This window comes from Macadamia integrifolia, chromosome 2 (assembly GCF_013358625.1).
Source record: "Macadamia integrifolia cultivar HAES 741 chromosome 2, SCU_Mint_v3, whole genome shotgun sequence".
NCBI classification, from domain to species: domain Eukaryota; kingdom Viridiplantae; phylum Streptophyta; class Magnoliopsida; order Proteales; family Proteaceae; genus Macadamia; species Macadamia integrifolia.
The window spans coordinates 14,426,364-14,445,055 of record NC_056558.1 but is presented as its reverse complement, the minus strand read 5'-3'; the positions used below and the strand labels follow the sequence as shown (position 1 = coordinate 14,445,055).

The window sequence follows — 18,692 nt, the reverse complement described above, 5'->3', positions numbered from 1 at the left end:
AGTATCCTTGCACGTGTCTGTTCCAGACTGTCAGTCTAGGTTTGCTGCCCACCTGAGTTAGCAATAAAACTGCAGCCTTTAGCATCAATGGGGAGCCCAGAATCAACCTGAATCCATCGGCCAAATCTTTCAATTAGAACTCTAAAGGGGTGCCACTTATCATGGATAAAGGTGATTGTTTAAATAGTAAGAATCATTAATAAAATAATAGGAAGAAGCTTAAAACACGATAAATAATTTAATTAAGATGAACCATCAATTTTAACACAAAACACAAAATAGAAGTTGTTGAAAAAGTATTCCACATCAGGGGCGCGGATCCTTCTAATCATGTGAAAAAAATATAGGATTAAAATCTCTCATGAAATATAAACCTTAAACCTATAGATCACCATAGAAAGATTAAGAACACAAAAGACAATGGGATTGAAACTTGAAACACCGAATCATGGCGGTAACCGCATCTTGTAAACGACACAGGACCTTCCATGGTCACAAGAACTCGCAACACTACTAACATAGATTTAATATAATAGTGTGGCAACTGAATAACACCTTGTCAGTCTAATTTTCTCTCCCTTAAGAGATACAATCACATTAGAGAAAATTCTTTATGGTTCCAATGAACCTGTATGTCTTATCTTCAATAACTCAAGTGTTATAAGACATACCTTAAGGTTAATAATTGAATGCCCCAGCTTTTGCTTAAGGTTAACACATACCTTAAGACTTCAAACATTTATATATATATATATATATATATATATAACTTGCCAACATATAAAACATCCAAGTGTTAAATACAACAGTTATACCAAAACTACATTTTATTGAATAGAATTGCATGCAAAAGACAGTTAATATATAATCCCAAAAATTACCAAAAGGTAACAATACAGATGAAAATCTTATTACTTTTTTTTTGCTAAAAGATGATTATATTAAAAAGAAATGGAATACATCATAGAAAAAAATAGGGACAAAGCAGAAACCCTTAGAGCCACTATCAATCTCCACCTTCGACATGGCCATCAGCAGAGAAAGAGAGCATTGCCCTAGGAGCATCTAAAACTATTCATGCCCAGGATATCATTTTCTACATAATCAGCTATATGTCTAGGGAAAGACATCGAGAATTCTGAAATTCCAGATTTTGAAGCCTCTTTTACCAGAAAATCTGCAATCGGATTTGCTTCGCAAAACCAATACAATATCTTCCATGGGTTGATTCCAGAAAGGGGAGAACAGCCAGCCATCTTTGAAGGATAAACCATGGGATATGGTTTCTCTGGATCGCAGAAACGACCATAGTCGAGTCAGATTCTATCCACATGCCCCTTGCACCCAGCGCCTTAGCAATCATAATTCCTTCCAAGACTGCCTCAAACTCTGCTTCATAAATCTTTTTTATTCCTAGAAAAATACTAAATGAGTCACACACCTGGTCTTCATTATCGCGAATAATCCCACCTGCTCCCGCCCTTCCTGGGTTTCCCAGAGAGCTGCCATCAACATTAACCTTCAACCAGTTTTGCTGGGATTTACACCAGTGAACTTCCAACGGGGTATATGCTTGTGAGCCTCTATTGTCAAACCCAGTCTTTTACAACAAATAACATCAATCGGAGGTTTCACCTCCCCCTTCACCTTCCCTACGCAAAGGCCAAGCTCTTGACGACAGTAGTCAAATATTTGCATCTCAGCCCTGTAATCATTATCATGACGCCGTCTATTCCAAATAAAAATTTTATTACATAATAGAGAAAAATAAAATATCTTCCACTAAACAACCGCATCCCATGATGTTCCTAAGCCCATGCTAATGACATGTCTCTCAAAGACACAAGGGTGAAGGCCTTTAGTAAGGGGATCAGCTACCATATCATTTGTATCAATATGCTCCACTGTGATGTCACATTTCTTAACATTTTCTTTTACGGTCAAATATTTGACCTCCATATGCTTGGACTCTGTGATGCCCTTATTGTTGTTAATAAACAACACAGCATAATTGTTATCATGGTACAACTGGATGGATCTAGCCACAAAATCAAACACTATCAACTCCCTTATGAGGTTCCTGAGCCAAATTGCCTAAGTAGTTGCTCCATAGCATGCTACAAATCCTGCTTGCATAGTTGAAGAAGTTATCAATTTCTGTTTCATACTTTTCCACGATACTGCTCCACCTGCCATTAAGAAAATATATCCTAATGTGGACTTCCTGTCATCCTGACAACTAGCAAAGTCAGAGTCTGTATACCTACTAGTTGTAGGTCCTAAACATGTCTGTAAATCAACATATAATTCTTTGTCACTTTTAAGTACCTTAAAACTTTCTTGGTAACAACCCAGTGATCGTGAGTAGGGTCTGACTTATATCTGCCTAGGAACTCATGTTGCAAAAGCAATATTTGGTCTAGTACAAACTTGTGCATACATGATACTTCCAAGTTCACTAGCATAGGGTACTTTCTTCATTAAATCTCTCTCAATATTACTTTTAGGGCATTATAATAAGCTCAGTTTATCACCCTTGAAAATTGGAACATTCCTAGATTTGCAATCCAGCATACTGAACCTCTCTAGAACGCGATCAATATATGCCCTCTGAGAAAGACCTAACAGTCGGCGAGAACGATCCTTATGGATCTCAATGCCAAGGACAAAAGACACATCACCAAGGTCCTTCATATCAAACTCCATAGATAACAGTTGCTTTGTCTCATGCAACAGTCATAGATCACTGCTTGCAAGCAATACATCATCCACATAAAGTATAAGGAAAATAAATCTGCTCCCACTAACCTTGTGATATATACACTGATCTACTTGGTTCTTGACAAAACTGAATGAAGTCACAACACTGTCAAACTTAAAGTACCATTACCTAGAAGCTTACTTGAGCCCATAAATAGACTTATTAAGTCTACATACAAGATTATTATAACCATTCACCGCAAGACCTTCAGGTAACTCAACAAACTCCCAAACACCATTATGTTTCATCAATTGTATTTCATCTTTCATTATATCCAACCACAAATCTAACTGAGGACTAGAAATAGCATCTGAATAAGAAACTAGATCAATCACAATGTGATGAAAAAAAAATTCTACATAATGTAGCTGTATAAGGTCACTGATGTCAATGTGAATAACCTCTAATAGGTCAGAACTATGGACTGTCGACTTCTTGAACAATTCTTTCAACATTATAAGAAACATACATATCATGAGGAGCTAAACATAATCTATATAGTCCATAAGACATAGTACAGTAACCAACCTTATTTGAATCATGATTAGTTGCACTGCTATCTAGCCACCAAGAACTGAATGGGGCTTCTGATAAATGGGATTCACAAACATGCCTCTAAGTCACCTTCAAGAGTAGACACATAACGTTCTTTATTTCAAAATGATAACCACATAAGTCTAAAACTGAAACGGAAATTAAATTCCGCCTAAAGGATGATATATAAAATGTGTTTCTTTAAATAAATTGGATTCACAAATAAGTGCCAAAGAATCATTACTTGTATGTTCATGTTTAGATAATCAAGTCTTGTACTTAGGGCATTCCTTCTTCATATGACCCTAGTGACCTCCCTCCTTAAAAGTGGTTTTCTTATGAACCAAATTGTATACTCATGTTTAGATAACCAAGTCTTGTACTTAGGGCATTCCTTCTGGCTCTTTTTTTTACAAAAGAACCAGTGACCTCCCTCCTTAAAAGGGGTTTTCGAGTTTGGTTTGATAATCCACCATCCAAATTATATAGTCTCTAACACCTCTAGAACCATCATTCTTCAAATTAAAAAATTCCTGCAGAAAAGTTCCTATTTCAACGACCATGAAAACATATTCCAACATTTGATAGGTTATCACCTTTGGGTGTATAGAATACTTCGGTTAGTCAATTCTCAATTATATGCTATCTATGTGAATAAAACTCTCTTATAATGGGACATAATTAGTATCAGTCACATCAAACCAAATAATATGTAATTGGTTAAAAATTGTCCCTAAAATTACATTTGATGCTAATAACATTGTTTAAAACTTTAATCATCCATTATGATATTTCTTCATTTATTTTTAATCTCATAAAATAATCCTTAATCAATTATGGTTTCAAAATAATAATCCCTAATCAATTAGGATTTCAAACTAATCATCCCTAATCAATTATAGTTTCAAAATAACCATCCCTAATTAATTAGAGTTTCAAATAATTATCCCTAATCAATTATGGTTTCAAGATAATCATCCATAGTTTTGATTATGGTTTTAAATCTAAGCATCTTTAATTCATAGATTCAATCCAAAAACTATAATCTATCCCTCATACATTTGATTAGGATTATAATTAGGGTTTTAAACATAATCACTCCCTTACAAACATGATTGCAAACATGATTAGGGTTCTAAACCTAATCTATGGTGGCTCTAATACCACATGTAAAATTAAAATTTCTCACGAGATATAAACCTTAGACCCATAGATCACCATAGATAGATTAAGAACACCAAGAACAATGGGATTAAAATTATAATCAATAAAGACGTACCTTGTTTGGGATCCATAGTAAAACAAAGCGCAACGAAAAAGCTTTTGATCTACGTAACAAAGTACTTCTCCTCTATTCCTTTATAATCACTAACTAAATGAAGAACCTAAACGTACAAGCGAGGAAGCCACAAAAAACCCCGTCTCTTTTTCTTTCTCCCTCTCTCTCTCTCTCTAGAATGCACAATGTGAATTAAGATTAGGGTTAAAGGAAGGACATAACTCTCTATTTATAAAGTTTCACAATAGACCCACTCATCACACGTCCACTGGTTAACTAAAACCCACACTAACTAACCCATATTAAACTAATTAAAGCCCGTATGTCTCGCTTAATTAGACCAAATAATTAACCTGATTTTATTAAAGCACAAAAACCTAATTAATATAAACCCACATAGAAATATTCTAACAAAAAGAAATTCTATTCCGAAATCAAAACTCCAATGCATTTCATGGTCATCATCGTAATGGGCAGTGCCAATCCCTATTACCATCCTAGGCAACACTAGGCAAGTAGAGAGTATTTCAGAGTTACCCAGATGCTTTCAGTGGCCATTATCAACATCAAGCCCCAAGATTTACTGAAAAGGTACAATGGCTCTCTTTAGCATCAGTCATTTGCTAACATGAGTAGTTGAGACTCGACTTATATACATACTCCGCAAATAGTAGTTTTACAACTTAAACCAAAAATAAACAAATAACTGACTAATTCTAGATGGGCAGACAAGAGGTCTTAGGTACAACTGATCCAAGAAACCAAGGTACCCTCAGTTAACAAACAACGGTTAAGACATCTGCAGAGAAACATCAGCTCACAATATTCACCCCCCCCCCTTTACACCATACAAGTGTTTATGCCTGCATTTTTCACTACTCAGAATTTCAAAGGAAGCTGGGTGATTCTGTGATATGTCACAAATTAATGCCAGTGAATTAATTCTGAGCAGCATATCTCTGAAATTATCTCTGAAGCATTCCATCCGTTGGCAGAACCGTCCTTCACAAGTAGAATAACCAATGCCAGGATGCATGCAACAAGAGCTCTGGCATTTGGGGTCATTACTGGTATTAGAGAACATGAGCATTACTGAATGATGGGGTCAAAAATTCCACCGATCCAATTGCATCTTAGCTTCAGCCATGTCCTTCTGTGCCTTCTTTCTCCGATAAAATATGGGACAATCCCGACTGAAAGCCAATGGAAAAATGCCTCCATAATTTGATCCTAGAGCTCAAAATCAATATGACAATATAAACAGAGTGAGGAAGAAACAAAACCTCGTGCAAAGCACATCCTGGTGAAGAGAGCCTTGACACTCCTGGCACTGTGTCCATAGCCTCCCAAAAAGCGTCTCCAACTCACGCACTGTAAAAAATCACCTCCCACAAAATTTTCAACAAGCATTTTGTGAGGCCCCAGTGTTCTTGAATAGGTAGCAGTAACAAATGAAGAAGAGACAAGGCTGTGTACCATTATCAACTGTTTTACAATACAGTTCTGCTTCCCTTCCCTTGCAGTGTGAGCAGAGAGCATGGTCTGCATCTCTGATTCCAAAAGTAGAAAGCATAGTGATGAATCGGGATAGTCAGATATATATAAAGAGAAAGAGAGACTGTACATAAAACTCGTGTTCTCCTCACAGTTCAGTCACAAAGCTACAAATAAACTACGATATATTGATCTCTAGCAACAATCTTCTTTCATATTTTTGGAGCCCATCAACAATTGAAGAGACTCAATCAGAATTCACAACAATGAAGACTGGAGAACCACTATACTCCACTCTGTGGGCACATAACTCAAAAGAATAAGCAGGTTGTACACAAAATTGTCTGAATGTTCAGTTTGAGTTTTCAGGTTTACAAGGCAGATGAATGTGCAAGACAAGTTACAGCTCAGGGAAATGCAGACCTCTATGTCAGTTTGGAGTGACTGGAAATAGAAAAAGAACAACCCAAAGACTGAACCCCACATAATGATTCTAATATCTAATAATTAAGCATTATAACCTCTGTTGTCAGTTTGGAGAGACTGGAAAATAAAAAAAGAACAACCCAAAGACTGAACCCCACATAATGATTCTAATATCTAAGTAATTAAGCATTATGACAATTTATCAATATATTTCTTTAACAAACAAGAACAGGATAGGGAATCATGAAGTAAAAGTACCTAATTAGAGCTTTGCATCCAAGGCAACTGAGCTGTTTTTTAGCAAATTTCATTATACCACTGTTAGAGGGAGTTGAAATGTAAACAGATCGAGTGTGACTGCCATGGAAAAGTTCCTTGTTTGCATTCTTTAGAATCGGCTCAAAAATTCTCAAAAGCGGCTGCAACATTAAAAATAGTTAAATAAGGACAATTAATTAAATCTAAAACAAACAAATAATCAACTAACCTTGCTAATTTGATTTTCGAGGTAGTATTGAGGGTCTATCGGAATGTTATTCTCCAGTACATATATTGGATCCTCTGACTTCTCGTATGCCTGCAAGTCATCAATAAAAAAATTGACTGGCAAACTAGCAAATAAGACACTAATCACTTCTGAAACAACAAAAAACATGTGATAAATTACCTTTGCACCTTTTGCAGCTTTGACGATGACATATGGAACACGATCCCCAACATCTGGAGCCGTGGCAGCATCTCGCTGATTCATTGCATAAAGTGAGAACAGATTTTTTTTTGGTTTGGGGTGGGGGGAGAGAGATCTCTAGAAAACCATCAAATGAAGGCTTATTAAAAAAAACAATTGTTAATACAATCATTGATAGCATGATTTATGTCAACATTTAGTCTCTAACAACTGATAAGCCACAAAATTGACGGTAAGGATCAACAAAGACATAGGGTGGTTGTTCCTATCCATTTTCATGTATTCCTATATCTCTTAGGAAGCAGTGCTAGAGCATCTCTGTTCAAGTCCGAGTGACGGCATCTTCTAAAAGATTAGAAAAATCTTATAATTATAATAAAATTTTGCACACCAGTGAGACATGGTTAACACAGAAATCAAAATAATATAAAATGTCACTGCCGCTCAAGGATGCCAGCAATTTTGTGGTAGTATGTTAATATAGGCAGAGTTAATTGAAGAAGGCAAGTAAAAGCACTCAATTACAAAAGGATATTAAGTAGACAAAGTAAAAGTTACCTTCCTCATACGTTCAGCAAGTTCAACATGTGCTGCCTTTACTGCATAATCATCGCCTGTTTTTGTCAGACCCTGACTCATTGAAGAAGTCCCACATTATAGCATGCCAGATAGATTTTTAGTGCAAGGGATTTATTATCAGCATTTATAAACCAGACTCATGTTTCTTCACCTTAGTTATAACCAAAAGTGACAAATCCATGCGGTTCATAAGAAGATCTGAAATGGTGTTCTTAACATACTGGACAGCACCAGGTATGTCTCGGTCAATTAATATTTTGTGCAGACATTCAGTCACTAGGTTTTTAACCAGTAGACAGTTGTCCCTTCGAACAGTTTCGATGCCTGCAAATCATGAATAATAAATTAAGAAACAAGGTTGACATCATATGGAAAAATCAGATGGCAGATAAATGCTGATGTTCACCTTTGGTGTCCATTTTGTCAAACTTATCTGGATTTGTCCAAAAGAGCCCAGCATATCTCTTCTTACTAATCAGTAGATATGGATAATAAACTTTCTCGAACTCTAGTTTGATGGGCTTCCCAAGGCAATATTTAAAAAAGATCATAAATTATCAGGATGCACCATAAAGGAAGATAAAAAAGATAAAAGCACAGTTTACAGGAAAATATATGCGCCAGTAACATAATGATTTCACACTCAAAAGATTGAAATGATTAATAAAGTAACCCCAGAAGGAGAGAGTTCTACAAAGCAGAAAATAAAGACCCATGTACGCTGCATTTATTTCAATATAAACTTGACTTGCAGTGCAAAAGGCCTAAGTTGATCCGGGACAACAAAGTATCTAAGCTTAAAGCTAAAATCTTATTCAAGGTTTGGTAAGATCTAGAGTTTCTTTAGATGAGCATATATAGAATGTATCTTTTGAAAAGTGCTCTTGGGACCTTTTTGCTTTGCCACGAGGAAGCTCAGTTGGTGCTCCAATTTTGTGGAGCACTTATCAAAACCACGCTTGTCTCAAGAGATAAGTTTCAGCCCCTGAAACAATACGCCATGTAGCACAACGAACAGGTCAATTTTGGTCCAGATTTGGTCATTGATGATACAAATGGAACGACTTCGATACATGTTGGACATATGATTGGCTGCAAAAATTGATAAATGACCAATCTATATGGTCCCCTATTTAATATAATTATTAGAATCCCTACACTGATTTAACAGCTGAGAACACAAAGGAGAGAATTCACTAGATGGTAGTCAGATGTAGATCCCCATCATGGGCTACACTAACGCAGGAGGAAGATCCAGCCAAAGCAGCCATCGAACCAGCTATTGGGCTGAGTTCGATCCACCTCTATTAAAGGCCCATCGGCCCAGCATAAGAAGTTTTAAGTTGCTGTTATTTGTTTCCTAAATTAGAAGTTAAGAGTTAGTTTCTAATTTGTCTTAGTTTCCTAATTGGAGTCCAACTCCTAATTTGAATCCAACTGCTATTATTGTAACTTCAGTCCTCTATTTAAAGAGGAGCTGCAGTAGACACAAATCAGATTTGAATTAATAAGCGTGCACTGGATACACCCTTAGACTATTCAAGGTGTGTTCAATCCGTCCAACAGTCAGATTGACCACACCAACAATCCACATGGCAGAAGCCGCAGAACCATGCCAGCCATCGAGAGATACTCTCTAGATTTGCTTGTTTAGAGAACCTTTTGACTTCAATCGTAGATCAACTATCAATAACAAGGTGATTAAATCCAAAAGGTTCATATAATCACAATGGTTGAGTATTAAACATCAAGAAAAGCTATGCTCTGTCTGTGCTATTCATAATTAAAAAAATCTATATTTCAGAAAAATTAAGTTCCTTGGCTAATGATTGGGATTGAGCTGAAATGAAACTGAACATGCAACAGTAAACAAATCAAAATACATTGGACACACCAAATTGTACCATTACTGAATCAGTGTCCCCATAGATAACCTGAAATCATACAATAATAATTTTAGATAGAAGAACAAAAATAATAATTTAATCAATTCTTAAGTTAAACATATCCCAATTTTTTATCCCTCATTTATATTAAGAATCAGATTAAAATGAAAAATAAAAAGGATTAGCACACTAAAGGCCAATATTTATGAAAGCTTTCAAGGCTATGATGCAGTAGCACTTGACTGGTTGGACCAGCATGACCGTCTTTGGAAACCCAAACCCAAAAAGAACCAGTCCATACATTGTAATCCAATGATGAAAATAGAAAAGTGTTGGTTGCTGAACGTGAGTGTGATGATTATGTGATCCCTTCTCTCCCCTGCAACTCTGAGACTATCTAGAGAGAGAGAGAGAGAGAGAGAGACTTATAAATTTGATTGGTATTATAATTTTTTGACTTAGTCTTTAGATGACATTAAGATCCATTTTCGGAAAAAAAGGAACCGAGGAGAAATTTTATCTTTGGTCTTTGGGCCCAAAGTACCTTTAGGGTTCATGTTTACGGTCAATTTGTCATTAGGCAGATTTCATAAACAGTAAACAGAGTTAAAACAAATTCTTAGAGTTTTTGTAGGTTAAAAGTAAATGTTTTCATGTAATGGCAAAATTATAATTAAAGATAAAAAGGGGCCTTGAACTTGATTAGATTGGGTTTTATGGATATTTGTGAGCTTTAAAGAGTATCAATCCCCCCCCCCCTTTCCTAAACGTAAAGCCCTGAAGCTCTCCCACCTTGCTTTTGCATATGGCCTCATGTTATTCTTTAAGCTGACCCCTCTCCCTTGCTTCTTCTCTTGCTTGCTTGTCCCAGAGTATTAAAACTCCCAATTTTAAGTGTTGTGTAAAATATGGAGTATTGAAATATACGAATATTTCGCTGAAAGAGTATTAATTCCCAATTCAAGTGTTCTGTAAAATATGGAGAGTTCACTAAATATATTAAAATGGCAAAGCACTATTGCCTTCAAATTAAGTATCGACTTCTTGCATCGGTCAAAATATTCCTTTAGCTAATGCATCAGATCAATATTAAATATTTTAATGGTCTAACCAAGTTTCTATCTGTCTTTTTAAACATCATTGTGATATGTAATCCAGCATGGCCTTGCCGAGTCACATCAGATATTTACACTAATACAGATACAGTATTTTGTTATCATAGTTAATTACTCAATTCATTTCATCAACCACATTGGACAATTATAAAGGTCCAGCTCCAAATAAATTATAATTAAAAACATTAACGAACCTTCAAGCAATAAACAGCAAGCCGTCTTCTAGTCTCTGAGTTCCCATTCTGAAGGTCAGATATTATAGAGTGGTGAACGTCCTCTTTCTGCGCCAGGGTGTCAGAAACAAAATCTCAATGTTCAACACATGCAATCTCTTTCACAATAAACAATGGCTGGTTGGTTACAACCCATATGGGCCTAGACCGAACAACACTGGAATTATTCGCGATTTATATTCACTTTTGAAAAAATCGCGAATTTTAAAGAATTTTATTTTTAATTCGGATTCGATCCGAATTTTTGATAAAATTCGGTTCATGGCCCAGGTACAAATGACGAGTCCTTGGGTAACCTGACCCAACCCAAAGCCCAAAGTTTTTTTTCATATATATATATATATATATATAAATATTACACGTATTGTGGCGATATACATAATATAAGCACATTCTGGATATAGTTAGTGTAAAAGTGTATAACGTGCTGAATGGTGCATTAGCCTCCTCATTCCTCTTGGGCTCTTACAATCAATCTGAGAAGAAGATTTCAAATCAAACCAATCACTCCATTATTTTCAGATTTTTTTCTCTTGAGAGAAGCAAAAACTAGCAGACGTCATCAGGTTTTCTTGTTTGACAGGAAACAAGGCACATCCGAAAGTGTCCTGTCTTCATTACTCCACACACATTTCTGGCTACATATTGAAAGACTATGGTGGTTCCATGGAACTAAGTCTCGGTCGAAACTGACCGAAATTTCCAAGTTGTTTTGGTTTTGGGCCTGGCCAAAATGAAACCCATGGAGTTCAAGATAAATGATGATAATATGAAAAGGAAAGCAAAACCTTCACCTGCTCTCCAAGAAAGTGTGCGGAAACAGAATTCAATGAATATGAACTTAGCTTATAATCCCTCTGCATACACTGGGGTCAGAAAAAGTTGATGAATAGGTTGGTCACGATTACAAATATGGAGCATCCTAAAGTAAAAGAGCTCCGCTGACCTGAAGCAAATCAAATTGAACTCTCCCTTCAATTGTAACTTCTTTACTCTCCCTCGTTCCAAGTTGTCTGCAAACACAACAGATTATCAATGCAAGCAGTGCTTGTAATCATCTCTAGTAATTGACAGAAATCAAAAAAAGGAAAAGCAATTACCAAGGAAATATTATCTATGAAATGGATCACAGGCCTCCTAAATCAGTGGATTAAATTAACCAACAAACACCTCCCACACCACCCCACCCCACCCCCAAACCAATGTTTAGGGCCTACACCCAGAACTGGCTAGAGTAAATCGACTCATCCCCAACCTTAACTCCTAAATTCCATCAAGGAGCAACAACTGAATCATATACTTTTTCAATAGTTACTACTTATCTTTATATATTTCTTTCTATCTTCTTGGTCTTCCAATTGTAGATTCTCAAACTGAGACAGCTAGTTAGTCCTTTACCAATATGAAACAAGCCACAAGGTTTGTTTCACAAATTCTCATCAATCTAAAATTGTTAAAACTAGCTCTTTCCCAACTGATTGCCAAGCATCAGTTATTGATTCGAGTCTGAAGCAGCAACTTCATACAATAAATGTTGACTTTTAGGACCAATTCTAGGACAGCCCCCAAGAGACCCTGTGGAAGCAGGACTTGCACCAGGTTATGGCCCTTAGTTAAGTAGTTTTGTGAAAGCCGAAGGCACGAAAATGACAAGGAGAAGGACAATTTTTTTAGACTAGGAGACATGAGCCCTCATGACTTACAGAACAGATGGCCCCATAAAGGGTAGATTGGAAGGACATGATTTGTACAGCCTACACCAAACCTGCCGGACTAAGGCATAGTTGATAATATAACACGAGCCAAAACAATATGTACGGCCATGCATTTGAAAGAACTAAAGAACAACTCTTGGTACATGGAATATAGTATCCTGACACCCTTTGCCTTGGGGACTGGCAACTTCTGAATCAGAAAAAGAAAAGAGAACAGGAAAGTGATGCATATTCTATGAGCAGAAGATGAGAAATTAAAGATCTAAAATTTTGATACTTCAACAGGACATTTTTCAAATTTCCCAACTTGAAGCATCCACCACAGCAAGTATTGAAGTACAGAAACAATTTTGGAATGCAATGTTAAATACACTAATGAGACAGAAACAAATTACCCTCCAAGCAAGCAAAAGATCTCTTTCTGTGTCAAATGACAACACGTCAACACCAACTATTGGAGAGCACGACTTCAGGGTCATGACATTGCGCACAAATGGCTGATTCTCCCCTTGTAAAGTGACTAGATTGGCCACCTAGAAAGAAATAGAAATGAAAATTACTGCAAGGAAATAAAAAAATATCCTAATGATACTAACAACGACAAAGTACAATTTATATTTCCTATTAAAGGATTAAAACTCAACCTGAATAACAGGATCATGCTTGGGCTCAGGAAAGAGCCCTTTTCGACCAGCACACTCAATGTCAAAACTCAAGATGCGGAATGGAGCCATTTTTGAAAATTCCCCTTCAGCAGAATGGCTTATTATGTCGCAATACCTGGGACAATTGTAAGGAAAGAAACTTCCACAAACAGAACAATAATACACAAGGGAACTAACTGTGAATGTCTGGATACAGACAGTCAAACTCCAGCTGGGAATAGGACAAATTTTTTTCTGTCTTCACATATTTTCCAACAGGAACCTCAACCCAATTACCTCCAACAATATTACAATCAATCATGAAACGTAGAGCCAATTGGGAACCATTGTTGGCAATGCAACCACAATTTTAAGGAAAGGATGAGACTGCTGTTGTTGGTAATACATAATGCTCCTCTTCTGCACCATCTCGATCCGTAGAACACATTTGGGAACTTTACTGTTTTTATTTGATTCCCTCATCCTCACCTAGAAATGCCCATCATCAAAACCAAGTATTACCCAAAATTAACTATTATAAATAAACCAACCTTTATAAAAGTAAAATACCAGGGGAGAACAAAGACATGAAGAAAAAAGAAAAGGAAACCTCAAGAATTTGATGAAGGCGGGAGATATCATCAGGGCCCATGCCCGGGGGGCAGCTAACGTAGAAATATGGCTCAAATCCATGAACATGGCAGCAAACACTGTGTCCTACCAATACCAAATTCAGAGATCTCTTTAATATGGAGCATAATTCAAAGAACAAAATTACAACACCAAAGTTAATGGAACTACAATGGCTTCAAACCGTCTTATTACCTTCGGCAGGGGAATTATGTACTCAAACAGAATGACCTTTTTTTTGTAAATCAGAAACAGAACAGAGAGGGGATCAAAGGAGGCACTGAAAAGACATCCAAGCAGGATTAAACCGGTAAGGACACTCTGCAACACAAGAAGACCTTAAAGGCTATAGATTGCAAGATCCTCTCCCAATGCATTCATATACATTGGAAATCTTAAAAATATAAGGCATAGCTATAGAGTCAGAACCTCCTTACTGACATTTGATACATTGTTAGCGTCAACTGGCCCTCTTCGAATCCATGCTAATAAGATAATAAAAATTTCATGCCCTGGTCACTTAATGCAACTTCAGATATTCAAAAACTTACGCCCAAGAAGAACGGCAATGACTAGTTGAAAGAGTTTTCGAGAGGTCAATAGAATTTTAATCAGCAACTGCTGTTTCTTGGGGTTTGAGTCCCTGTCCCTTGTTATGTACCTGCCAAATCAGTTATAGGACAAGATCTCAAACCTGTGGTTCACAATGCTATTTAGGGCTCCCCTTTTATTCCCCTTGACATAATCTGAATTCTAAAGGGCAGACCTCGGCGCAATGGTAAGGTTGCTCCACTGTGACCTAGTGCCTAGTGGTCGAGGGTTTGGGTCAGAAAACAGCCTCCCACAAAGCGGGGGTAAGGCAGCGTACATTATGACCCTCCCCATACCCCATAGTGGTGGGAGTCTCATGCACTTGGTACGCCCTTTTTTAATATAATCTGAATTCTGTGTGAAAATGGATGTAATAAGATACATGAGCCAAAACCATGGGAGTAGGTACTCTTGAACATGTAGGGGGAGAGAAAGAGAGAGTCTTAGAATATGCATGGGAGAACTTGGGTTTACAGCCACACAAGGCTCTGGGCACTTTTCTGTTTCTGCAAGCAGAAAAGGGTAGGCCCTAGGTTAGCAAGAATCCAACACCCAGCAACGAAATTGGCATGACGATGCCTCCCTCCCATCCCCACCCCCTCCTCTTTTAAAGTTGGCTTTACCATGTGCGGGTAACCTATTACAAATCGCTGTATCGACTGAACAATAGTCTTTATATGCATCGGAGTTCAAATTCAAAGTAATAAAATGGAAGCAAAGAAAGTGAACCAACCCTCCCTGGTAACACCAAATATCCTGAGAATAGCAGCTGGGCCAGACGCTTTCGGCATTAACACCTTGTGACTATCTCCGATCACATAATCAATCTCCAATTGTTTAGGGCTTGTCGCTCATCTGCGTCGCGAAGTAGTGCTTCTTCTTCTTCATGGAGGAGGGTTTCGTCTAAGAAGACGTCCTCGTCCATCTCTTCGTCCTCCATCACTGCTTGATGTTTCGTTGTCGGTGCAACTTTTATGTTTCTATGTCATTTCCCATATTTACCAACAGAAAAAAAATTGTTTACTATTAATGATTCATCACTGCTAACTACCTAGCGATTTATTAGATAGACAGACATGTATAACACACTAATTTAGGGTTATTCTTGTGTTTCTTCTATGATTCTAATTCTCATAGCACAAATGAGTTTTTAAAACAAATTTCAAAACAGTTTGTTGACACATGACGAAGGACCATGGTTATATGATTGCATAAGTACAATGTATATTTTTTTAAAGGGTAATTTATAGCGCCACCCCCTAGAGAATGCCATAATTATAAGAACATCAGTCACTGTTAAGGAATATACCTTATATATTGATGTCAGCAATTATATTTTATTTTAAATATCAAAATACCCTTATAAAATATGAAGTATCTAAAATACCCTTGTAATAATTTCTTTCACCCAAATCTAAGAACTTGTCATCAAGTTTCACATCCCAGCAACTTCTCACATCTAAGGATTCGAGTTCTCGGCAACCAGAGAGAATGTTGGTTTGACGGCGAGCCATGGAACCACCACTCGATGTCCGGCGCAGAAATAGAGAGGGTGTTCTTATAATCATTGCATTCTCCAGGGTGTGGCGCTGTAAATTATCCTTTTTAAAACGATCTTTTTTTAGCTTGGATGCTAATTAACTTGCAATAGGGTAGAATACATGACGTATGCATGATTCTTGATGCACCGGAAAGGTCTTTTTGAGTGCTCTTTAATAGGTACTAATTTAAATTAATTACCCTAAAATAAGTTGAGAATACTTTTAGAATTGGGTTCCATCGTCCATGAACAATAGAATCTTGCATTTTCAAATACTATAAATTTTGTAATAAAAACACACTTAATCCATAAGTTTGATCCAATTCCAAGATCGCTTGATTAGCTTTTAAGCAGTCATCTTTAAAGGGCATTTGGTAATTTATTAGATTACTTATTCCCAGATTACCAAAAGACCTTCGAACCTCAAAAAAAGACCATACATCCTATTATATAGGACATCCATTCATCATCGTTGTGCACCATGCGGTTGTGAGGTTAGTATGGGCCCGCATGATTAGTGAGGCCAAAGGCCTGGATACCCGTTGTTAACAAAAAAAAAAAAAAGACATGAGTGAAGGCACGATGTTGTAGGAATACAATTCATGAGTGAATACATAAAGTTTGAGTTACAAGTATGCTTTCACGAGTGGAGACATAAAGTTGGAGTTACAGGTATGCTTCATAGAGATGCGCTTCAGAAAGATGAAGGCAATCTGAAACTGCAAGCTTCGCACAATTAGGTTGGAATCACCGCATTTGGATAGCGAGAGTTTTAACAATGGGTTGGGGTTTGGGTAGGTCGAATGAAGTATCAAGTTTTTTCACAATTTTCGTCGCTTCCACTTGTTTATAGACACAAGAAAAACAAATCTAATTTGTTCTCCATTTCTATTTCCAAACACAAAAATAGACATAAATTTTATTTAAGTTTCCAAAAACAAGTGAAATGAAAAAAAAAAAAAAATCCAAGCACAATAATTGCCATCATTGAAGGAATTCCTCCTTCATATCGCATGAGCTAAAAACTCAATAGTATCATCAAATACTCAAAAGGGAGAGATGGTTATTTTTAGGTTTAAATAGTTGAAAGATTTATAAGGAACAACAATCTTTTTGTCTCTCAAATTTGTTTACAGAAACGTTGAAACAAGTTCGACTTGTTTCATAAATGGGTGAAACGGAACAATTTTATCAAACTCTTTTTATGTTGTTTTTCCGTTTATGGGAACAAGAAATGGCAGAAACGGAATGTTGTCAAACGTTGTCCAATTATCACATTGAGGTGTTTACAATGACATGTCAAAATTCAAATTCCAAGTCTAAACCATACCTCTTCACATGTAGGGATGCGTGCCCAAGTGCTATCAACTGTTCAATACCACTGGGGCACTAGGCCACTTTAGGGTACCAGGTAGGATCTGGGTCTGCTTATAGGTCACTCCCAGCTATCGGATGCGCGCTGGAGGTACTAGATAGGATCTGGATCCGCTTCTGCATGCTTCTTTATCTGCCAAGTGGTTAAACCTTCAATTACCATGTGGCATGCAATGAAATCCACTTGGATGGTTAATAATGCAGCAATAGATTTCGGTAGTGACAAAGATGAAAACTGGCAGTTGAGGGAAAATCATTTTCTGTTATAGAAATGATTACATAGGGAAGTACGAAGGCTATACTCATTATTAGACACAAGGAGACTTGGAAGAACATAACATAGAATGGGAGAACAAAAACATTTGCTAAAAACCTCCTTATATAATTTTCATATCATCTATAAAACATGGGAAAATGCTAGCAGGTCACCTAGGAATTAGGTATGCTAGCATCTTCTGTCCGTTAGATGAAATAGAAAAGATCTCATCCGTTCATAAACATTACCTTACATAATCTTCCCAATACTGTCACTCTATAACCATTTTTTCTACTTTTCTGCAGCCGGCTCCCCTCCCTTCCACAAATTTGTATCTCCTTCACCGTCTTTCTCTCTCTCTCTCTCTCTCTCTCTCTCTCTCTCTCGTCTCGTCTCGCATGCCCCCTTGCAATTGAGAGGGATTTCACAGCCATCTACAACCCTTAGTTTCTGTTAATGGCAACCATAGTTTGCCCTAATTATATTGTAAGAAAGAAGTTTTACCCAAACCATCATTTATTCTCTCTATATCTCTCTGAATCAAACCCACAAAAAGCAAGAGATTGAGAAATTTTACCCAAACCATCGTCGTCATCGTCATCGTCATCCTGTAGTCAACTTCATCATCTTTAGAAATTCTTGTTCTTTTGTGTGAACGTTTAACGCTAGGTTTCCTTTGATCTCAAAGAACAGATCGGGATTTCAATCCAATAACCCTTTTCTCCTCCTCCTCTTGACTCCTGCCACTTACCGCCTCAAAATCAAAAGTTTCATCTGAATCTTCTCCAGCAAAGGAAGAAATGTAATCGGTAATTATAAGATGTATAATTTCCTTCATCTAAATCATCCGAACCCTCTTCTTTAGAACGAACCCTTATCTTTCCACTACGCTGAGGAACTAATTTTCCTCCCCTTCCCATCTTTGAATAAGGAAACACTAGGGATTA

At 36.9% G+C, this 18,692-nt stretch overlaps 1 protein-coding gene across 1 annotated transcript; it reads right to left on the bottom strand.

Moving 5' to 3' along the window:
* Window positions 1-5,131: 5,131 nt before the first annotated feature.
* On the bottom strand, window positions 5,132-15,535 carry LOC122063796 (DNA polymerase delta catalytic subunit; the record flags this gene model as incomplete). The annotated part of the gene is given in 21 exon segments (XM_042627499.1): window positions 5,132-5,767; window positions 5,858-5,945; window positions 6,051-6,124; window positions 6,753-6,913; window positions 6,982-7,071; window positions 7,162-7,236; window positions 7,741-7,812; window positions 7,913-8,085; window positions 8,168-8,294; window positions 9,645-9,695; window positions 10,957-11,043; window positions 11,790-11,861; window positions 11,942-12,008; window positions 12,845-12,900; window positions 13,082-13,243; window positions 13,355-13,490; window positions 13,570-13,690; window positions 13,693-13,843; window positions 13,965-14,071; window positions 15,309-15,416; window positions 15,419-15,535. Coding segments are annotated over 21 exon segments (2,183 nt in total), but the record flags the coding sequence as incomplete, so codon positions are not given.
* Window positions 15,536-18,692: the final 3,157 nt, after the last annotated feature.